Here is a 15,762-nt window from a genome sequence, read left to right on the forward strand (position 1 = left end):
ACAGAGTCAGGAGGAAGGGTGTTTGGGAAGGTTAAGGGTGCATAGGGCACATGGAGAGCCTTCACTATTCCCAGAGGGAAGGATGGAAGAGTGTACTGAGCCCTTTTCAGCCTTCGCAAATGAGTAAAGCACCACTGCAGATCATGTGTGCAGGAAGACACAATCCTTTGATAGATCTAGTCCATCTTAGGCTTCTGGAAACAGTTTTTTACATATTTTTTGCAGACAGGACAGGAAGAGACAAGCTTCTCTGTGCTTGAAAAAATCTTTTGTTTGTATTTCCACTCAAGAGAAGCCTACACTGTTCTCCTGATGTACAGTTATGATTCTAAGGTACACTATCTCTTGTACCTTAAGATGATTCTGCTCTTGCTGCTACCAGAGAGCACTAGTAAGTTTTCAATCACCTGCTGGAATTAAATTAGGCAACTTTCAGGAGAGCTCAAGCTGGTGCAAAGAAATCCCCAGGCAATGATGTCCCTGTGACTTGGGCACCTGCCCTCCACATGTGCTCACACACACCTCTTGGTTCAAGTTTTGGTCCAGGGTCTTCTAACACCTTGCTGAGTTCCTTCTCCAAGTCAGTGCAGGGGGACATCCGGAGCTTACAGAGGTGCAGCTTCTGCTGAGGCTGCAGCCTCTTGAACTCCTGCTCTGGCTTCTGGTGCACCGGGGGGCTAAAACAGCCCCAGACACAGGATAAACACAACTGAGCACCCAAACCATCACTGTGTTATTGTTGCAAAATGTGGAGTATATAAAATTTTCTTAAGAAATGATGTTCTTTGACGTGTGATCTTTGTATACTTTCAAGCCTAATCGACAAAAAGAGAGATTTAGTCTGTGAAACAGAGAGCAGCCAGCAAGCTGTAAGTGACATCCAGGTGTTAGAAAGACCACTTGTTCCTAGAATTGCCTTGCTAAGGTTTAGAGTTGGACAGGCTTCACTGATCTCATACATAGGGAGAGGTTAACAAAGCTTGTGAAGGAGGACGAACCACTTGATAGCGGGCACAAGGAATGCAGAATTTACGGCCTTCAAGGACATCTGGCAGAACTCCCAAAGTAAGGAAGAAACCAACAAAGCCAACTCAGCAATTGTGTTGAAATCAGCTCCAAGTCAGTAAAAGGTAATTCTGGCAGGGGCAGATCATGGCCACCAATGCACGGACCACTGACCCAAGAAATCCCCTGACCCAAAGGAAGAGAAAGACTGAGCATGTGGACTAATTAGCATGAGAAACGAGAGAATCATTAACCAATGGAAGATAGAATGCTAATTAATAAGAGAACTATGTTATGTGTAGCCAATGAACACTAATTACTTTGTTTGCTAAAATGTATAAAAAGTTCTGATGTTTGGTGTGCTTGTTCTGTGGAATTCCACCGAGCATCCAGGCTTGTGCAACTCTGAAATAAATAATCAATGTCTCCCTCAAGTGTGTAATTATTGGCTGGTTACACACCAGGTAATGAACACAATTTTTGTGGACAACATTACCAATGTTCCTGTCAGGAAAATCACAAACGCCAGAGGTTTATGTCCAAAAAGGAGACAGAGAAGTCCTTGAACTTTATTCGAATAAAGGGAGAGAGGCCACTGGGGCACACGCCCGCGGGCTTTTCTCTCTCGAGGTTTCTGAGGGCACGGCCTCCCTTTTATCCCAACTCCCGGCCGCACGTTGCCCTCTTCCTTTCCCCGTCGGCTGAGGCACCAGGCAGGAACAGCCTTCCCGAGCCGCCTACCACAGATCCCCCTTGAACCTACTGTTTTACCCCAAAGCTCAGAGGTTCAGCCTCGTGCAGACCCTCGCCTGTTTCCGGAGCCAAGCTGTCCGGGCCCGGTAATGAACCTGCTGCCCGAAGTCTGCAGAGACACGAAGACCCATTTCAAAGATGTTAACACCCATCAAACTGTTTTAAAGGCATTAGCACACATCTTTCCTCTCATTCCCATACTAAAGTCAAAGCACAGCACTGTGACAGCTACTGGGAAATTACTGAGGGAATCAACTCCATTCCAGCCGAAATAAATTGTATTATGAGGAAGGGCTGAGGGAGGGGGGTTTGTTTAGCCAGGAGAGGAGGTTCCGGGGGACTTTGTCACTCTCTACGACTCCCTGAAAAGTTGTGGTGAGGCGGGGTCAGTCTCTTTTGCTGTGCCTGCAGTGAGAGGACCAGGGAAACGGCCTTGAGCTGAGACAGGAGAGATTCACATTAGATCAGGGTGGTCAGGCACTGGAAGGGGCTGCCCAGGGAGGTGGTGGAGTCACCACCCCTGGGGGTGCTCAGGAGGTGTCAGGATCTGGCGCTGGGTGATGTGGTTTAGGGGTTTAAGGGTCACAGTGGGAGGACAGCTGGACTGGATGACCTCGATGATCTCAAAGGTCTCTTCCAAACTTGACAATTCTGATTCTCTGTCTGGGGTCAGTTCATAACCAGCACCTGAGCCTGCAGCAGGCCCAGTCACAAACACCAGAATGAGCCTAAGTCTGGCTCGTTCTACCTAAATTGGTTTATTTCGGCTGTTATAAATGTATTGTGATGTTGGCTTTTTGCATGTTACTTAATGCTAGAAAAACTTTACCTAGGTTCTGTAATGTACTATATGAAATAGAATGTCTATTGCTTAGGTATTCAATTTAGAAAAGATAGGCAGAGAAAAGTCTTCACATTCCTGGAAGATCTTATCAGAGGAGAAGACCCGAAAACAAACGGAATGGAGCCAAGGAGAAGGATAAGGCTGACGGGATGATACTTAGCAACTCCAAAGAATTAATGAATTATGCATGATGATAATGAATATGCAATAAGCGATGTACTTTTAAAGACGATCTTTGGGATGTACAGGTGTGCCTTTGGATCTCTGCCAAAGCACCCGGCCGCAATACTTTTTTTTTTTTTTCTTTTTTTTTTTTGCTGTTGTCTCCTAATTGTCCCTTTTATTAAATTTTTCTTAAAATTTTACAAAGAGTGAACCTCGTTTTTCACACGGCCGAACATTCCCCAGCACCTCAGGGTGGTTTAAGGGGCCCGGCCCGGCCGCGCTCGATGGCGCCGCGCCCGCGGCTCTGCCCCGCCAACCGCGGCTGGGCGGGAAGGGCGGAGCCGGACCGGCCCCACAGCCAACCCCACAGCCGGCCCCGGACCGGCCCCAGCCGGCCCCGAGGCGGTGGTGGACCAGTCCCACACCCAATCCCACAGCCGGCCCCGAGGCAGATCCGGCCTTGCCCGGTCTCACCCCATATCCCGCTCCGGAGCAGACCCGGCTCAGCCAGTCCCACACCCGACCCCAGGCCCAGCGCCGCCATGGAGTTCGAGGAGGACTTGGGTGAGGCTTGGGGTTGGTTGGGGAGAGACGGGGAAAGCGCTCGTCGGCTGCGGGCAGGGCCCGGGCCTGACCCGCGCTATCGGGGTCTGTTCCGTCTCGGGCCGGGTTTGTTGCTCCCCTCGGGCCGGGCCCCGTCCCCTCTCGGGCCGGGTCAGTCCCCGTGCCCAGTGCCGAAGCCGGGCGGGCCCCCGCGAGCCCTCTCTCGGTGGTTCGAGCCCAGGTTGGCACAACAGGGGCAGCTGGTGCGGGTGGGGTCCGGCCTGCAGGATTTACCTGAATAAAGCGACTTTGTTTAGTTCGAGCGTGGCTTCCACCCGTGTCTCCCGGCTCAGCCGCTCCAGGCGGTTTTGGGATCCGTTTCCACGCAGTGTGGACAGGGACAGGTACAAGGATCTCCCTGCACGTGGCATTGTTGTGGTGCCTTTGGTGGTTTCAGCCGTATATAAATTGCAGCTTCTCGGCTGCCCGAGCCGCTCCTGTGCTGTTGGTGTTTGGTGCTGAGGGCTCTGCTCGTCCTCTGGTGCTCGACATCTGTCCCCTTCCCTTCATTGGCAACGTACTTGATCTTGTGCGGAGCCAGTTCCGAGAGAGAGAAGCTTTTGGAAAAACCTCTAACAAATAGTGTTTAGTCTCGTGAATTCCTTAAACAGATAGTGCTTAATCTTGTATTTACATATATCAGTGATTAATGTGCACAAGTGGGTAACTTAGCCGTGAGAATAAAGACTGTGTGCCTGATAAAATCTCAAGATACATCTCGGCCAGACCCCGTAGTTGGAATGCATTAAAGGATAAGAAACCCTCCTTGGGCGGAGGAGGGGTCGTTAGGAGGAGCATCCCCCGTGCACCCAGTGCCAAAATAAAGTAATGCTGCTTTTTAATACTAAAATTATAGTGTTAGAGAGTTTTATTTTTCACAGCGTTTTTGGTGGCAAAACCACTTGTGATTGCTCTTCAAGGGCCAGCTGGAACAGTGCAAAGCCAGGTGGGTTTTCAGCTGCTCTAATGCCCTGCCTGGGCTGTTGAGGTGAGAGGTGCTCAGAGGCAGCAGCACTGCACAGCCCAGATGGCAAAGAGGATCCTGCCTGTCCTTTTGCTTTCCAAGTGGCTTTCAGCATGAATTCTGCTCGTTGGGACTTCTGGAACAGCATTTTAACAACTGCCAGCCTGGGGCCTGATGGAGCCACCCATGTGAGAGAGGAGGACAGAGGCAGCAACAGCCAGTGCCTAGACCTGGTTTAACTCCTGTCTAATCAAATCCTAAAGTGCTGAAAGCCTGGGCAACAAGAGTGGCTGAGCAGAAAGGATGGGAGCAGTCCAGGCTCCCTGGTGTGTACCCCACAGACAGACCCACAGGCAGTAGTGGGGCCTTGTGTCTCCTCCTGGCTGCCTCTCATCCTCACTGAGAATATGCATATTTATCAATATTTATATTTTAATATATTTTAAAGACAAATATTATGTATGCATGGATTCACACTGCTTCACTGTTCAGTGTATTTGTTCCTCAGTGTTTTTCCTGGTTTAGTAATGCCTCAGCTCCAAATAACTACATGATTAAAAGCTTCATTTAGAGTCTCATGCACCATGTTAGGCACACTGCTACCTCCAGAGTGTAATTCAGTTCCCTCACGTTCTGCCTCCAGCAAAACAAGCTGTTGATGGAAAAATGATTTGGTTCAGCTTCTGAAGGCTCTGGTGGGTGTGACAGGATCCCATTGATCCTCCTCCAGGAGAGCTGGAAAGTGCTGCTGGCTTTCCCTTGGAGTAAGGGTGGTTTTCTCCCTAATAAGGTAACCTAAAGAGTTATTACACTCAGTGGTACTGACTCTCCTCTGTTTTAAGTAATGTCCCAGTTATGAGAACTTCAAGTTTAATTAATTTGGTTATGCAAAGCAGGTGCCTGCCTTAATGAATGGTTTCAAACTAAGAGCAACTGGTTTAACTCCCTCAGACCACAGCCCTGATGTGGTGGTGTGGGGTTTTCCCCATTGCACTGTGTGATTCTTGCCTTTCTAACCAGGTGCTTTTCTCTGTTCTCCTGTTCTCTCAGATACGTTGGATCCGGAGAGGTTGATCCAGTGCCCATTGGTTAAACACCATCGGATCAGAGCACGGCGGTTTCCCTATCACCTGGTGAAGTGTAAGGAGGTGAGCTGGACAGGCAGTGATTGAGTGACTCTGTGCATGCAAGTGCACCCTGTGTTCCTGACAAATAGCCCTGTTTAGCCTTTATTTCATATAACTTTGTGATTTGTTTAGTAATAGTTCCAGGCACACATGAATTCACCCAAGATGGGTGTGGCTCTGTTGGAAGGAGACAGAGATCCTTCATGGTTAGTTCAGGGAGGAGACTCCAGTCTCTTCCAGCAGCTCACAGGGAGGTCGGATTCATTTTTCCACTTTCAGCTGAAGAGAGGACTCTGTTGGAGTTCTGAGCACCCCTCTGGGCCCCTCAGAGCAGAAGTGCTTTGATGTTGCAGTTTATCCTTTAACTGCAGGGCTGGGCAGTTTTGTTTTGCCAACAGCTGTTTAATGGGCATCTGGCAGAAACTGCACATCCTGGGCTCAGCATGTTTGGGAGAGGTTTACTCCCCTCTCCATCTTTAATCAAGAATTTGATTACAAGTCATTTCATAGGACACACTTCCTCTCTTCTCCACTGTTGCCCTCATGATTTGGTTTCTTTAAACCTTCTGAGCTTTGGGTTTTTTCTGAGACTTTTGAAAACCTGATTGTCCCCTTTTTAAGTTTGCCAGTGTGTTTTTAAAACAGTCCAGCATTGCTGTGCCTTCCACTTAAGATGCAGTTGTAGGCAGTGTGTCCTGGCATCAGTACAATAAATTCATTTTGGTGGAACTGAAGCTTTAAAAATATTAATTAGCTAGTGAAAGTGGGGGCCAGAGCTAAGTGGCAAGTACCAAATATTCAAGAGGGCTGAAATTTTCTGTGTTGAGCCCCTGCACGTTTTGGTAGGAGTGTGCATGTAAGCTGGGTGAACAGTGTTAGTAAGTAAACCTTTAAGCATGTTGGTTTTGTCCTGGTGTCCTGCTGAAAGGTTTACAGAATTTCTCTGCCTTTGTGCCCACTTAGTTAAAATATATCTGAAGGGTGATATATGCCTGATGTCTCTCCCCTATTGGTTTGAAAATGGTTTCATTTGTGCTTTAAGCCATGCAGTCGTATCAGCAGCACTACAGGGAACTGTAGGGAGTTTGCTGAGGGTCTGTTTCACTTCAGTCAAGGGTGGCTCAGTGTCTGTGATTTGTGTCTGGAAGTTCATTTCCCTTTTGTTTTTAGTGATTGTCTGATCAATACGTTGCAATTTCTTGTTTATTATTGTATTTTTTAAAGCAACACCACAAATATCCCAGTGTTTTGTGCCTTTTTATCAACAAGAGATAAGTGAACTTGAGAGATGTGGCACATAATTTTGGTTTTCCCTTGTCTAGAGCAACCCTGAAATTGCAAAGAAATTGGCCACGTGCCCCTTCAACGCTCGTCACCTGGTTCCTCAGGCTGACCTCAGTGACCACATCACAAAGTGCAACGACAAAGCCTTCATGGAGCAAGATGTGGGTAAGAGAACCCCTGTGCTCCCAGGTGTCAGTGCACCCTGGGGACTGAGGTCTCCTCTCGTGAGGATGGATCATGGAATAACCCAAAAGTGGGAGGCAAAATGTTGTCTGTAGTTTTGTGTGACACAGCAGCTTCAGGAAAACTTGATCTCATTTGCTTGGCTTTATTGGGCATTTTCTTGAGAATATGGCAGGTGCTCTGGGTAGGCCTTGCACATATTTTGTTACCGGGCTTGTTGAATAGAAAGGTTGTACCCAACACCATGCAGGAAGTGCCTCTGGAAGGAGGGGTGGGATGCATTAATGGCCACAAGGATGGGCCACTCCTCTTGCAGAGCTGATCTCCCTTTAACTCTTGCACACCACAGAGCACACAGTTTTTTCTCTTCTGTAGAGGTGCACAGGCAGTGATGCCTGCAACCATGTCAGCAAGTTTCCTCTTCACTCCAGCATTCCTGCTCAAAGTTCCAGGGAGCAGAGTCTTCTCTTTTTCATTGAAAAAGGCAAATTTGAAGTTGCTGGATTTCAGCTGTCCCCAACCTGTTTGCATCAGGCAGGGCTTCCTCTGAAGCCCAGAGATGTTTTACAGCTTGAGCCAAAGTGTTCAAGGGATTTAAGGACTGCTGGTCACTGTGTTTTCTCTCTTCCTGAAGTGAGCCGGTCCTGTGAGCCCCCAAAGGAGCAGTTGAATAATGGGAGCACATGGCAGGCACCTCCATGTGATGAAGACTGGGAAACAGGTGAGGAACTTCCCCATCTGCTGCCTTCTCCCTGGCCATGTCCTCCAGTTCCTCTTGGGACAGTGTGAGGCCAGGGGTGCTGTTCACTCAGGGCTGCCTTGTCAGACACTTTGCTTATGCTTGTTCCTAAGAACATGGATCTCTCCCCCCAGCAGGCTTGGCTTGGTATAGAGAACAATCCAAAATGCCTGCCAGAATGAGGATGGGGAGAGATTTCCAAGCATCCCTTCATCCCATATGAGCTTTTGTACCTTATGTGCAGTGACAGCAATGGAAACATGTTCCTCAGTGGAGCAGACACATTCATCATAGGTCAGCTTTTCCTTCCTCTTGAGCATGTGAAAATATGACAGAGATACAGATCATAGAATTACAGAATCCCTGAATGGTTTGGCTTGGGTAGAACCTTAAAGTTCATCTCATTCCATGGGCAGCGACACCTTCCACTATCCCAGGTGGCTCCCAGCCCTGTCCAACCTGACCTTGGACACTTCCAGGGATCCAGGGGCAGCCCCAGCTTCTCTGGGCACCCTGTGCCAGGGCCTCCCCACCCTCACAGGGAGAATTCCTGCCCAGTATCCCATCTAACCCTGCCCTCTGGAAGTGGGGAGCCATTTAAGCCACTGATCTGATGGTGGTTTCTGGGGTTTCTTAGTTCTGAGCCACAACATCTGCTTTCTTTCACAGAGCTGCTGGAGGGATCTGAGTCTCCTTTTGTGTGGGGCGTGATCAACTCTGCCATAAACAGGTAGGGAATGCAAGTTTGATTCTTTACACCAGTGTTTGTTTAAACAAATATTGCAGCCTTCTCTCAGCCTCACCTTGATGGCTGCACAGGAGCTGCCTTTGCTGCTGTACAACCCTGGGAGGAGAGATGCTGCTGGTGCAGTGTGACCTGCTTCCTCATGTGGCCTGGACCAGAGAAGGAAACCCTCAGGAGCACAGATACTGCTCCTGTATGCCTGTGGCAGGCTGCTCTTCCTGCCCATGGCCTGTGTTCAGGGACTGATGGATGTCTGGACAATGTGCAGGGGAGAAAGGTGGTCACACCTCGTGATCCCTGTGACTCCTTGGGAGATCCCTTGTGAGCTCCTGCCTCCTGGGGCATGGCAGATGTGCTGGAGTTGGGCCCTGTGTCAGCAGAATCCTCCCATTGTGCCTCTTCCAAATTATGGTCACAGTTTGGGGCAGGGGGAGTGAGGAGCTCAGTGCCCAGCTGTGAACTGGAAGGGGCTGCCCTGGCTGGTTTCACTGATTGTGGGCTGGCTACAGGATGTGATGGCACCACCAGAGCTGCCCAAGGTGTTTTAAGGTTTATCTAATGGGTTCATTCAGGGTTCAGCAACACTCCTGCCCATGGCAGCTCCGAGTTCTGTGTGAGCTCTTCCACAGGGGCTGACAGCAGCACTGCCTGGTTCCACCTGTAAGACTCTTTAAAAGATCTTTTAGTGTTCAGAGCACATCCAGCTCTCCTCAGCACCACCACCACCACCATGGTGGCACAGCACCATCCCCCAGGGCCCTGCTGCAGTAAAATGAATGAATGTGAGCCAGTGCATTTGCCAGAAGTAACCAAAGTCATTTAATTCCAGCACCATCAGTCACCGGAATGACTCCCTGCCCTCAGAGATGCGGCTCCCCGGGACCTTCCCGTACACCGTGTCTGCAGGACCGTGAGTACTGAGCATGGGGCTTTGGCACTGTCAGTCCAGAGCTGGGGACAGCTCCTAAAATCTCTGGCTGCAGCAGCACTTTGTGGCTCCCACTGCACGGACAGGAGGGGTTGTATTGAGCACTTGCTTCTTGAGAGCAGCTTCTGAGGGAATCTGCTGCTCAGATCATCCGCTTTGTCCATCCTTTGAAGCCTCTTCTATTCTTTTCTTGCTCCATTCCTGTGGCCCAGGTTAGGCAGAGCTGCATCCTGGCCACATTGGCTCGGTCTCGCTAACCAGGCCCTTCCACAGCATCCCCATTACCCCTTTCACCCAACATCCTCCCCCTGACTTAAACCAAATTGTTTCTTTGCTTTCTGCTCTGTTCACTGTCAGGCCCAGCTAAATCAGAGCTGGGGTGAAATGGGCTCCTTAAACCAGCACCACTGGGAGAAGAAGCCATCAAATTCCATCTGGGGGAGGGATGGAGCTCCCCATGGGAAAGCATCTAATGCTGAAATCAAAGACTATTGTTTGTCTTTAGCAGCAAAGCAACAGCTTGAAGATGCTTTGAGGAATGACTGTCCTGATTCCCACTGGGAGCAACTAAACCTGGTGCTCTCAGGGCACTGCAGACACAGCTCCTGCACAGACAGGGACTGTGCAATTGCCACAGTGTTGAGCTGAATCTGCCAAACCAAACTGAAATGTTAGTTGTAGACAGGCCTTGTTGCCAAGGGGACAAGTGCTGCCTCTGCAGAGGCCACTGTCCCTCTGGGCAATGGGAGAAGTTGTTGTATCTTTGTCCATCTCAAGCAAAAATTATATCTTTTCCTTTTCAGAATTCGGAGTATTAGTTCCTCCCCCTGGAACTTGGTTTTGCCCCAGCAGTAAGTGTCTCCCTGTTTTGGACAGGAGAGCTCCTGCAGATGACAGACACGCTCTGGACCTGATGGGAGGACTCCTTTACACTTGGCTTTTGTTGCATTATGTGTTTCTTGCAACATTTGAATATGTGGAACTGTCCTTGGTTGCCAGATGTTTCCCCCAAGCAGTTGTTTTAGAAGTTACCCTCACCTTTACTTGGTGAATTTTGTTACTGTTCTTGAAAAAATAGACTGATAAATTTACAGACTCAGAAACCTTCCCTGCCCAGCCCTGGATCCTGATAACTCCCCGTGAACAGGAAAAACACAGGAACTGGCAAGACTCTGTTGTTTAACTTGTCAAATGGCAGGTGATGAATTGTGAGGCTGTTCTGTGTGCTCCAGAGACTGGGAAACAGCAAGAGACCCTTCAGAAGGCTTTTAAGGAGTGGGGACTGAGGGAGTGATTTTAAGCAGGGGAAGCAGGGTCTGATTAGGTTTCTAATTAGAGAAGAGACAGTGGGAAACAGAACAGTTTGGGGGGCTGAAAATACCCCCCAGAATCTTGTCCCTTCACTTGATGCTTTAAAACAAGTGTGTGCATGTGGAGGTGCCCCTTGGGAGCTGGGTGCTCATGGTCAGTGCTAACTGTGAACAGCAGATGCAGGAATGGGAGGGGGAATGTCCTGCAGGAATGGCAGATTTGGGAGAGTTCAGGCCTGGCATAGCAGAAACTGTTACAGTCCCATTTCAGTAGAAGTCAGGAACCACCCAACAGTTACTTCCAGGAATTTCTACCATATGCCTTAAGCATCTTGTTGTTCTCAGGAAGCCTGGAGGGATTATGGAACTTCTGCTGGACATTTGGGAGAAGTTTTGGCTATTTGCTGGGGAGCTGCCGCAAACTCCCTGCCACTGAGGCTTCAGGAGTTGTGTTTGAGGGCCTGTTACAGCCTGGAGAGCACAAAGTGCTGAGTTTCTCCAGGCTGTCAAGAGGCTGAGATTAAAATCATCTAGAGCAGCCAAACTTAAAAGTATTTTTTCTGTGCATGCACTTTTTGTTTCTATCTTGTTGGAGTCTGACTGGACTCTGAGTTTGTCCACTCAGAGTGTGGAGAATGTTCAGGTTGGGTTTTAAACTGTGTTGTCATTTACAGAGACTGTCTTGAGAGCATTCTGACCTTAACTTTTGCAGCTTCACACCTTCAGCCTTGCCTTTGTCACCTTAGGCCTTACCTTTGCCTCCTGTGTGTGAGGGGCTTCCCCAGGCAGACCTTAACAGAGAATCCTCTGCAATCACAACTCCAAACAGGGGAAGTTTCAGGACACTGAAGTGCTCGTCTAGTTTCCATTAGAGTTTTGCAGTTTTCTAATGCTTAAAACATGTTTGAGAGCTCTCAGGTACCTGTTCTGTATTGGGGGAGGGGAGGAAGGGAGTAGGAATGGTTTAAATCAGTAAAAATATGTGTTTAGGCCTGAAAATGTTAAGATCAAGCAGTGAATTTCTAAACATGCAAAGTACAAAATGGGATCCAAATACACAACCATAAACAATTAAGAAGCCAGACATGGTGTTTGTCTAGAAAGAGATTAATGCCTTCATATTGTCCTCTAAAAACTGGATTCCCACCATCTGTATACTACCACTAGAAAGTAATACATGTTGACTGGAATGTGCAAAATTAGGATTCTTTTAAAATTCTGTCAATTTATGTCAAGGTTCTTGTTGGCAGTTTAGAATAAAAATATTGTAAATGCCCTACAACTGCTTTTCTTTGAAGTCAGCCAGTGCTGACATGAAGTTCTCCTTTCCACCTTCATTTATTTTTTGTCACTTGGGATGAAAGTGGTGACAAACACCAGCTGTGATTGTTTCTGGTTTGACAGCAGCAGCTCATTTGCAGGTTTTGTGGGCCAGAGCACTACAATTTTACAGGTAAATGCCATAATTGGGCTCCATTAGCCTGAGCTCTTTTAACTGGCAGTGGGTGAAAGCTGCTCCTCGCTGAGGCTCACATGTGTCTGCAGTCTGGAGGAGGAGAGCTCCTCCACGTTATTAACACTGGGGGGAACATTATTCCCCCAGTCTGGGGTGAATCTAGTACCCCGGCCTTTCTGGAAAGGACCAGGCTTGGAAAGTTGTGGTTGTGACTTCAAACACCCCCAGGCCACAAGAACTGAGGGTAGGGTCCATGAGAAGGGGGTTTGTTTTGTAGGGTGGTGTTGGGGTGGGTCACTCTGCTCTCGGGCTGAAAGCATCAAATGTCAGTCACCAGAAGAGATCACTGAGGTCTAGGTTACCTCCCCCTGGGTGGCTCCCAATCCTAAATTACCTCCCCCCGTTCCAGAAAGTTCTCCCTTTTTTAGTTATTAATTGGTTCCCTGTTATGACTCCTGCCTCCCTGTTTTCCCCATTTGTTCTGAAAAATTGTATCCTCCCCTCTGCTTGTACCCCATTGGTTGTTTTCCCTTTCCCCGCCTTGCTCCACCCCCCCATAAAGGGGTGAGCCCGCTTCTTCTCGAGCAATTTCTGGTCCCTGGACCCTCCTGCAAATGAATCTGTTGGAACCCACACCAGAAGCCCCTCCTGCCTTCTTTGCCTCCGGGCAAACACCAGCCTGATCATCGGCCACCCGACGTGTTTCCTCTGAGGAGGAGCCAGGCACGAACCCATCCCACGCCGATTCCACTGAGCCGTGCAGCGAGGACGCTGTGGAGGCCAACACTGCATCCCTCTGCCCGAGGGCACGCCGAGCCTTGCAGCTACAAGCCCCCGGTTGTGTTAGGGTGGGTGCAGCCCACCTGTGACTGACATCTGAGATCCCACATCCCAGAGATCTGAAACCCCATATCCTTCTGGACAAGGTCTTCAACATCCTCAATGTCATCACATCCTGCACGTGCCACCTCCTGTGAAGGGCAGAGAGGCCGTGGCTCTGCTGCTCCTGCAGTGCTTTGGGAATGCTGGGTGAGAGGCTGGCAGGGTGACCCTCCCCCAGCATCGGGAATGTTTCCGAGGCTCTCGGCTCCCTCTGCTTGTTTTGTATTTACTACAGGACGCAGAATATCTTTTAAAGCGTATCACAGGGCTCCTCCATCCTGGTGACAGAGTGAGGACTTTGGTGTGACAATTCCTGTGTTAAATCCTCAATCTCTTGTGCTGGGCGGGTTGTGCAGTGCCAGAGCCTTCACCCCATTCCCTGGAGGCTGGATGTCCTTGCTAGGAGCTGATGGGATGTAGAGTCAAAATCACGGACTCCTTTGGGCTGGAAGAGACCTTAAAGCCCATCCAGTCCCACCCCCTGCCATGGGCAGGGACACCTTCCACTATTCCAGGTTGCTCCAAGCCCCATCCAGCCTGGCCTTGGACACTCCCAGGGATCCAGGGGCAGCCACAGCTGCTCTGGGCATCCTGTGCCAGGGCCTCCCCACCCTCACAGAGAAGAATTTCTTCCTGATATCTAATCTAAATCTCTCCTCTTTTAGTTAAAAACTGTTCCCTTTGTCCTATCACTGCCTCTGTAAGAAGTCCCTTTCCCTCTTTTTTATAAGCCCCCTTTAGGCACTGGGAGGGGCTCTAGGGTTTCCTGGGAGCCCTCTCTTCTCCAGGCTGGACACCCCCAGCTCACTGTCCATTGCCACCATTTCTCCCTTCAGTTCCATCAGGAGGGTACACTCTCCTTGGCCCTTCTGTTCTGACCTATGTCCCTTGCCAAGTCCCATTCCATGTGTGCCTTGGCTTTCCTGACTCCATCCCTACACACCCAATACAGACATCCCATAATGGCCCAGGGCAGCAGCTCCCTGTTGCTGTGTCCAGCACAGCCAAGGGCTCTGACAGTACTCCTGCCCTATATGTTGCAACTCCAGTATCATTTACAGTTCTGCTGGGCTTTATTTTCTCCTGCCCCTTTCCAGGACATTGACATGACTTGGATCCCTTATTCCCCTCTACCCCTTCCTTTCTCTTGGCCCTTCCCCTCCCTAAGCAAAGGCACAAAGATATCCAAGAGTGGTGGAACAGGAGACCAACGATGCCTCGTGGGTAAGAAGGAAACTCCCTGCCAGGAATCCCCCGGGACTGGTGCAGGGAGAGCTCAGGGGGCTGGGAAGGGAAGGGCTCCATCACCTGCAGGCCTTGGGGAGAGAAAGTGAGGCAGGAGCAGGGAGCTGACAGAGCTTTCCCTTTACACGGGGCCGGGAAACCAGGACACCTTCACCTGTGATAGCCCAGGAAAAGACATTTTCCTCCTCCTGAGACTTCCAGCCCTGGGCAGTGTTACCATGGGCTGTGTGTTGCACTATAGGAGGTTGATTTTTAACACAGCCCCTTGTGCTCGGACATTCCAGGGTCAACCTGAGGAGGAGTGAACAGGGAGAGGCACACACAGAGCAGGCTTTTGTTCCCGGCTGAGTACAGACATCCTCTGGTACTTACCTACACTGTCTTCCTTCTAAATTAATTCTGTCCCACCCAATCATCATCGCTTATCACTCATTATCTCCCCCTCTATTCTGCACATACCTTACCCCAATTGCACTGGTTTTAAGTGCTCAAATGGTTTAGTCTCTTTGTTTAAAAACTTTTCCCTCTCAGATCATCACAGATCGCCGCCTTCCAGGCAGGGAGATGAGGGAATCAGGGGGGGGAAAAGTAAAACTTGTGGGTTGAGATAAGAACAGTTTAATAATTGAAACAAAGTTAGAGATTATCAATAATTAAAAAAAAAAGAGAGAGAGAGAAGGGGAGACATAAACAAGACAGACAAGTGCTGGCCTGTACAGTTGTTCACCACCCTCTGACCCCTCCCAGTGTATATACTCAGAATGACTCTGTGGTGTGGAATATCCCTTTGGCCACTCTGGGTCACCTGTCATGGCCCTGTTCCCTCCCAGCTTCTTGAGCCTCTGCTCACTGGCAGAGCCTGGGAAACTGAAAATCCTTGATTTAAAGTGAACACAAACCATCCGTCTGTTATCAACATTATTCCCATACTGAATCCCAAACACAGCCCTGGACCAGCTGCTGGGGAGAAAATTAACTCAATCCCAGGTGAAACCAGGACATAAAATCTTTCCTGGATTTCTTCCCCGTGCTCAGTCACGCTCAAACACGCTCCTGAAGCATCAGTCCCATTTCCAGCTGCTGCTCACAGTATCAAAGCCCCTCAGGGGTCCACCCTGGACAGGAACTTGCAGCAGCTTGGAAAAATACAGAGACCACTGCTGCTTCTAGCAGGATCCATCTTTATTACACACACTTCAGTATTTATGTGTTTCTACCATCGGAAAGTTTTAAGAAAGTTTTTGGAACGTGCAGAGGGAAAGACAAAACAGCTGCACCGCCGAACACCTGGCAGGGCAGACTTTGGTGTCCCTTAGCAGCCACTCACGCAAACATGCCAGTCCCAGCGTTCTGGGAGATAAAGGAGAAATAATTCACACCTGGTGCTTATAGCTGTGGTCATTTCCCTGGTATGCATCTTCCCGAGAGAACAAAAGGCCTTGTTATAAATGAAGTCTGTAATTCGTGCTGTTATGTATAAAAATGAACTGTAATAAAACTATACAGAGCCAGAGTTTCAACCCCCCCCC

At 49.2% G+C, this 15,762-nt stretch overlaps 1 protein-coding gene across 1 annotated transcript; it reads left to right on the forward strand.

Annotated features, from left to right (window-relative positions):
* The first annotated feature begins 3,036 nt into the window (after nucleotides 1-3,036).
* LOC104698527 (gametocyte-specific factor 1-like) lies at nucleotides 3,037-11,929 on the forward strand. The gene is made up of 7 exons (XM_039565686.1): nucleotides 3,037-3,331; nucleotides 5,385-5,482; nucleotides 6,784-6,910; nucleotides 7,563-7,649; nucleotides 8,337-8,397; nucleotides 9,242-9,322; nucleotides 10,144-11,929. Exons 1-7 carry the CDS (start codon nucleotides 3,052-3,054, stop codon nucleotides 10,193-10,195), a joined length of 786 nt encoding a protein of 261 aa, XP_039421620.1. The 5' UTR covers nucleotides 3,037-3,051; the 3' UTR covers nucleotides 10,196-11,929.
* The last annotated feature ends 3,833 nt before the right edge of the window (nucleotides 11,930-15,762 follow it).

The sequence above is a fragment of the Corvus cornix genome, chromosome 27, assembly GCF_000738735.6.
Source record: "Corvus cornix cornix isolate S_Up_H32 chromosome 27, ASM73873v5, whole genome shotgun sequence".
Classification (NCBI taxonomy): Eukaryota; Metazoa; Chordata; class Aves; order Passeriformes; family Corvidae; genus Corvus; species Corvus cornix.

Coding starts and splice junctions, on each gene's coding strand:
- LOC104698527 (XM_039565686.1), top strand. CDS start 3,052: ATGGCGCCGCGCCCGCGGCTCTGCCCCGCCAACCGCGGCTGGGCGGGA. Junction 5,483..6,783: donor ACCTGGTGAAGTGTAAGGAG/GTGAGCTGGACA, acceptor TCCCTTGTCTAG/AGCAACCCTGAAATTGCAAA. Junction 9,323..10,143: donor TACACCGTGTCTGCAGGACC/GTGAGTACTGAG, acceptor TTTCCTTTTCAG/AATTCGGAGTATTAGTTCCT.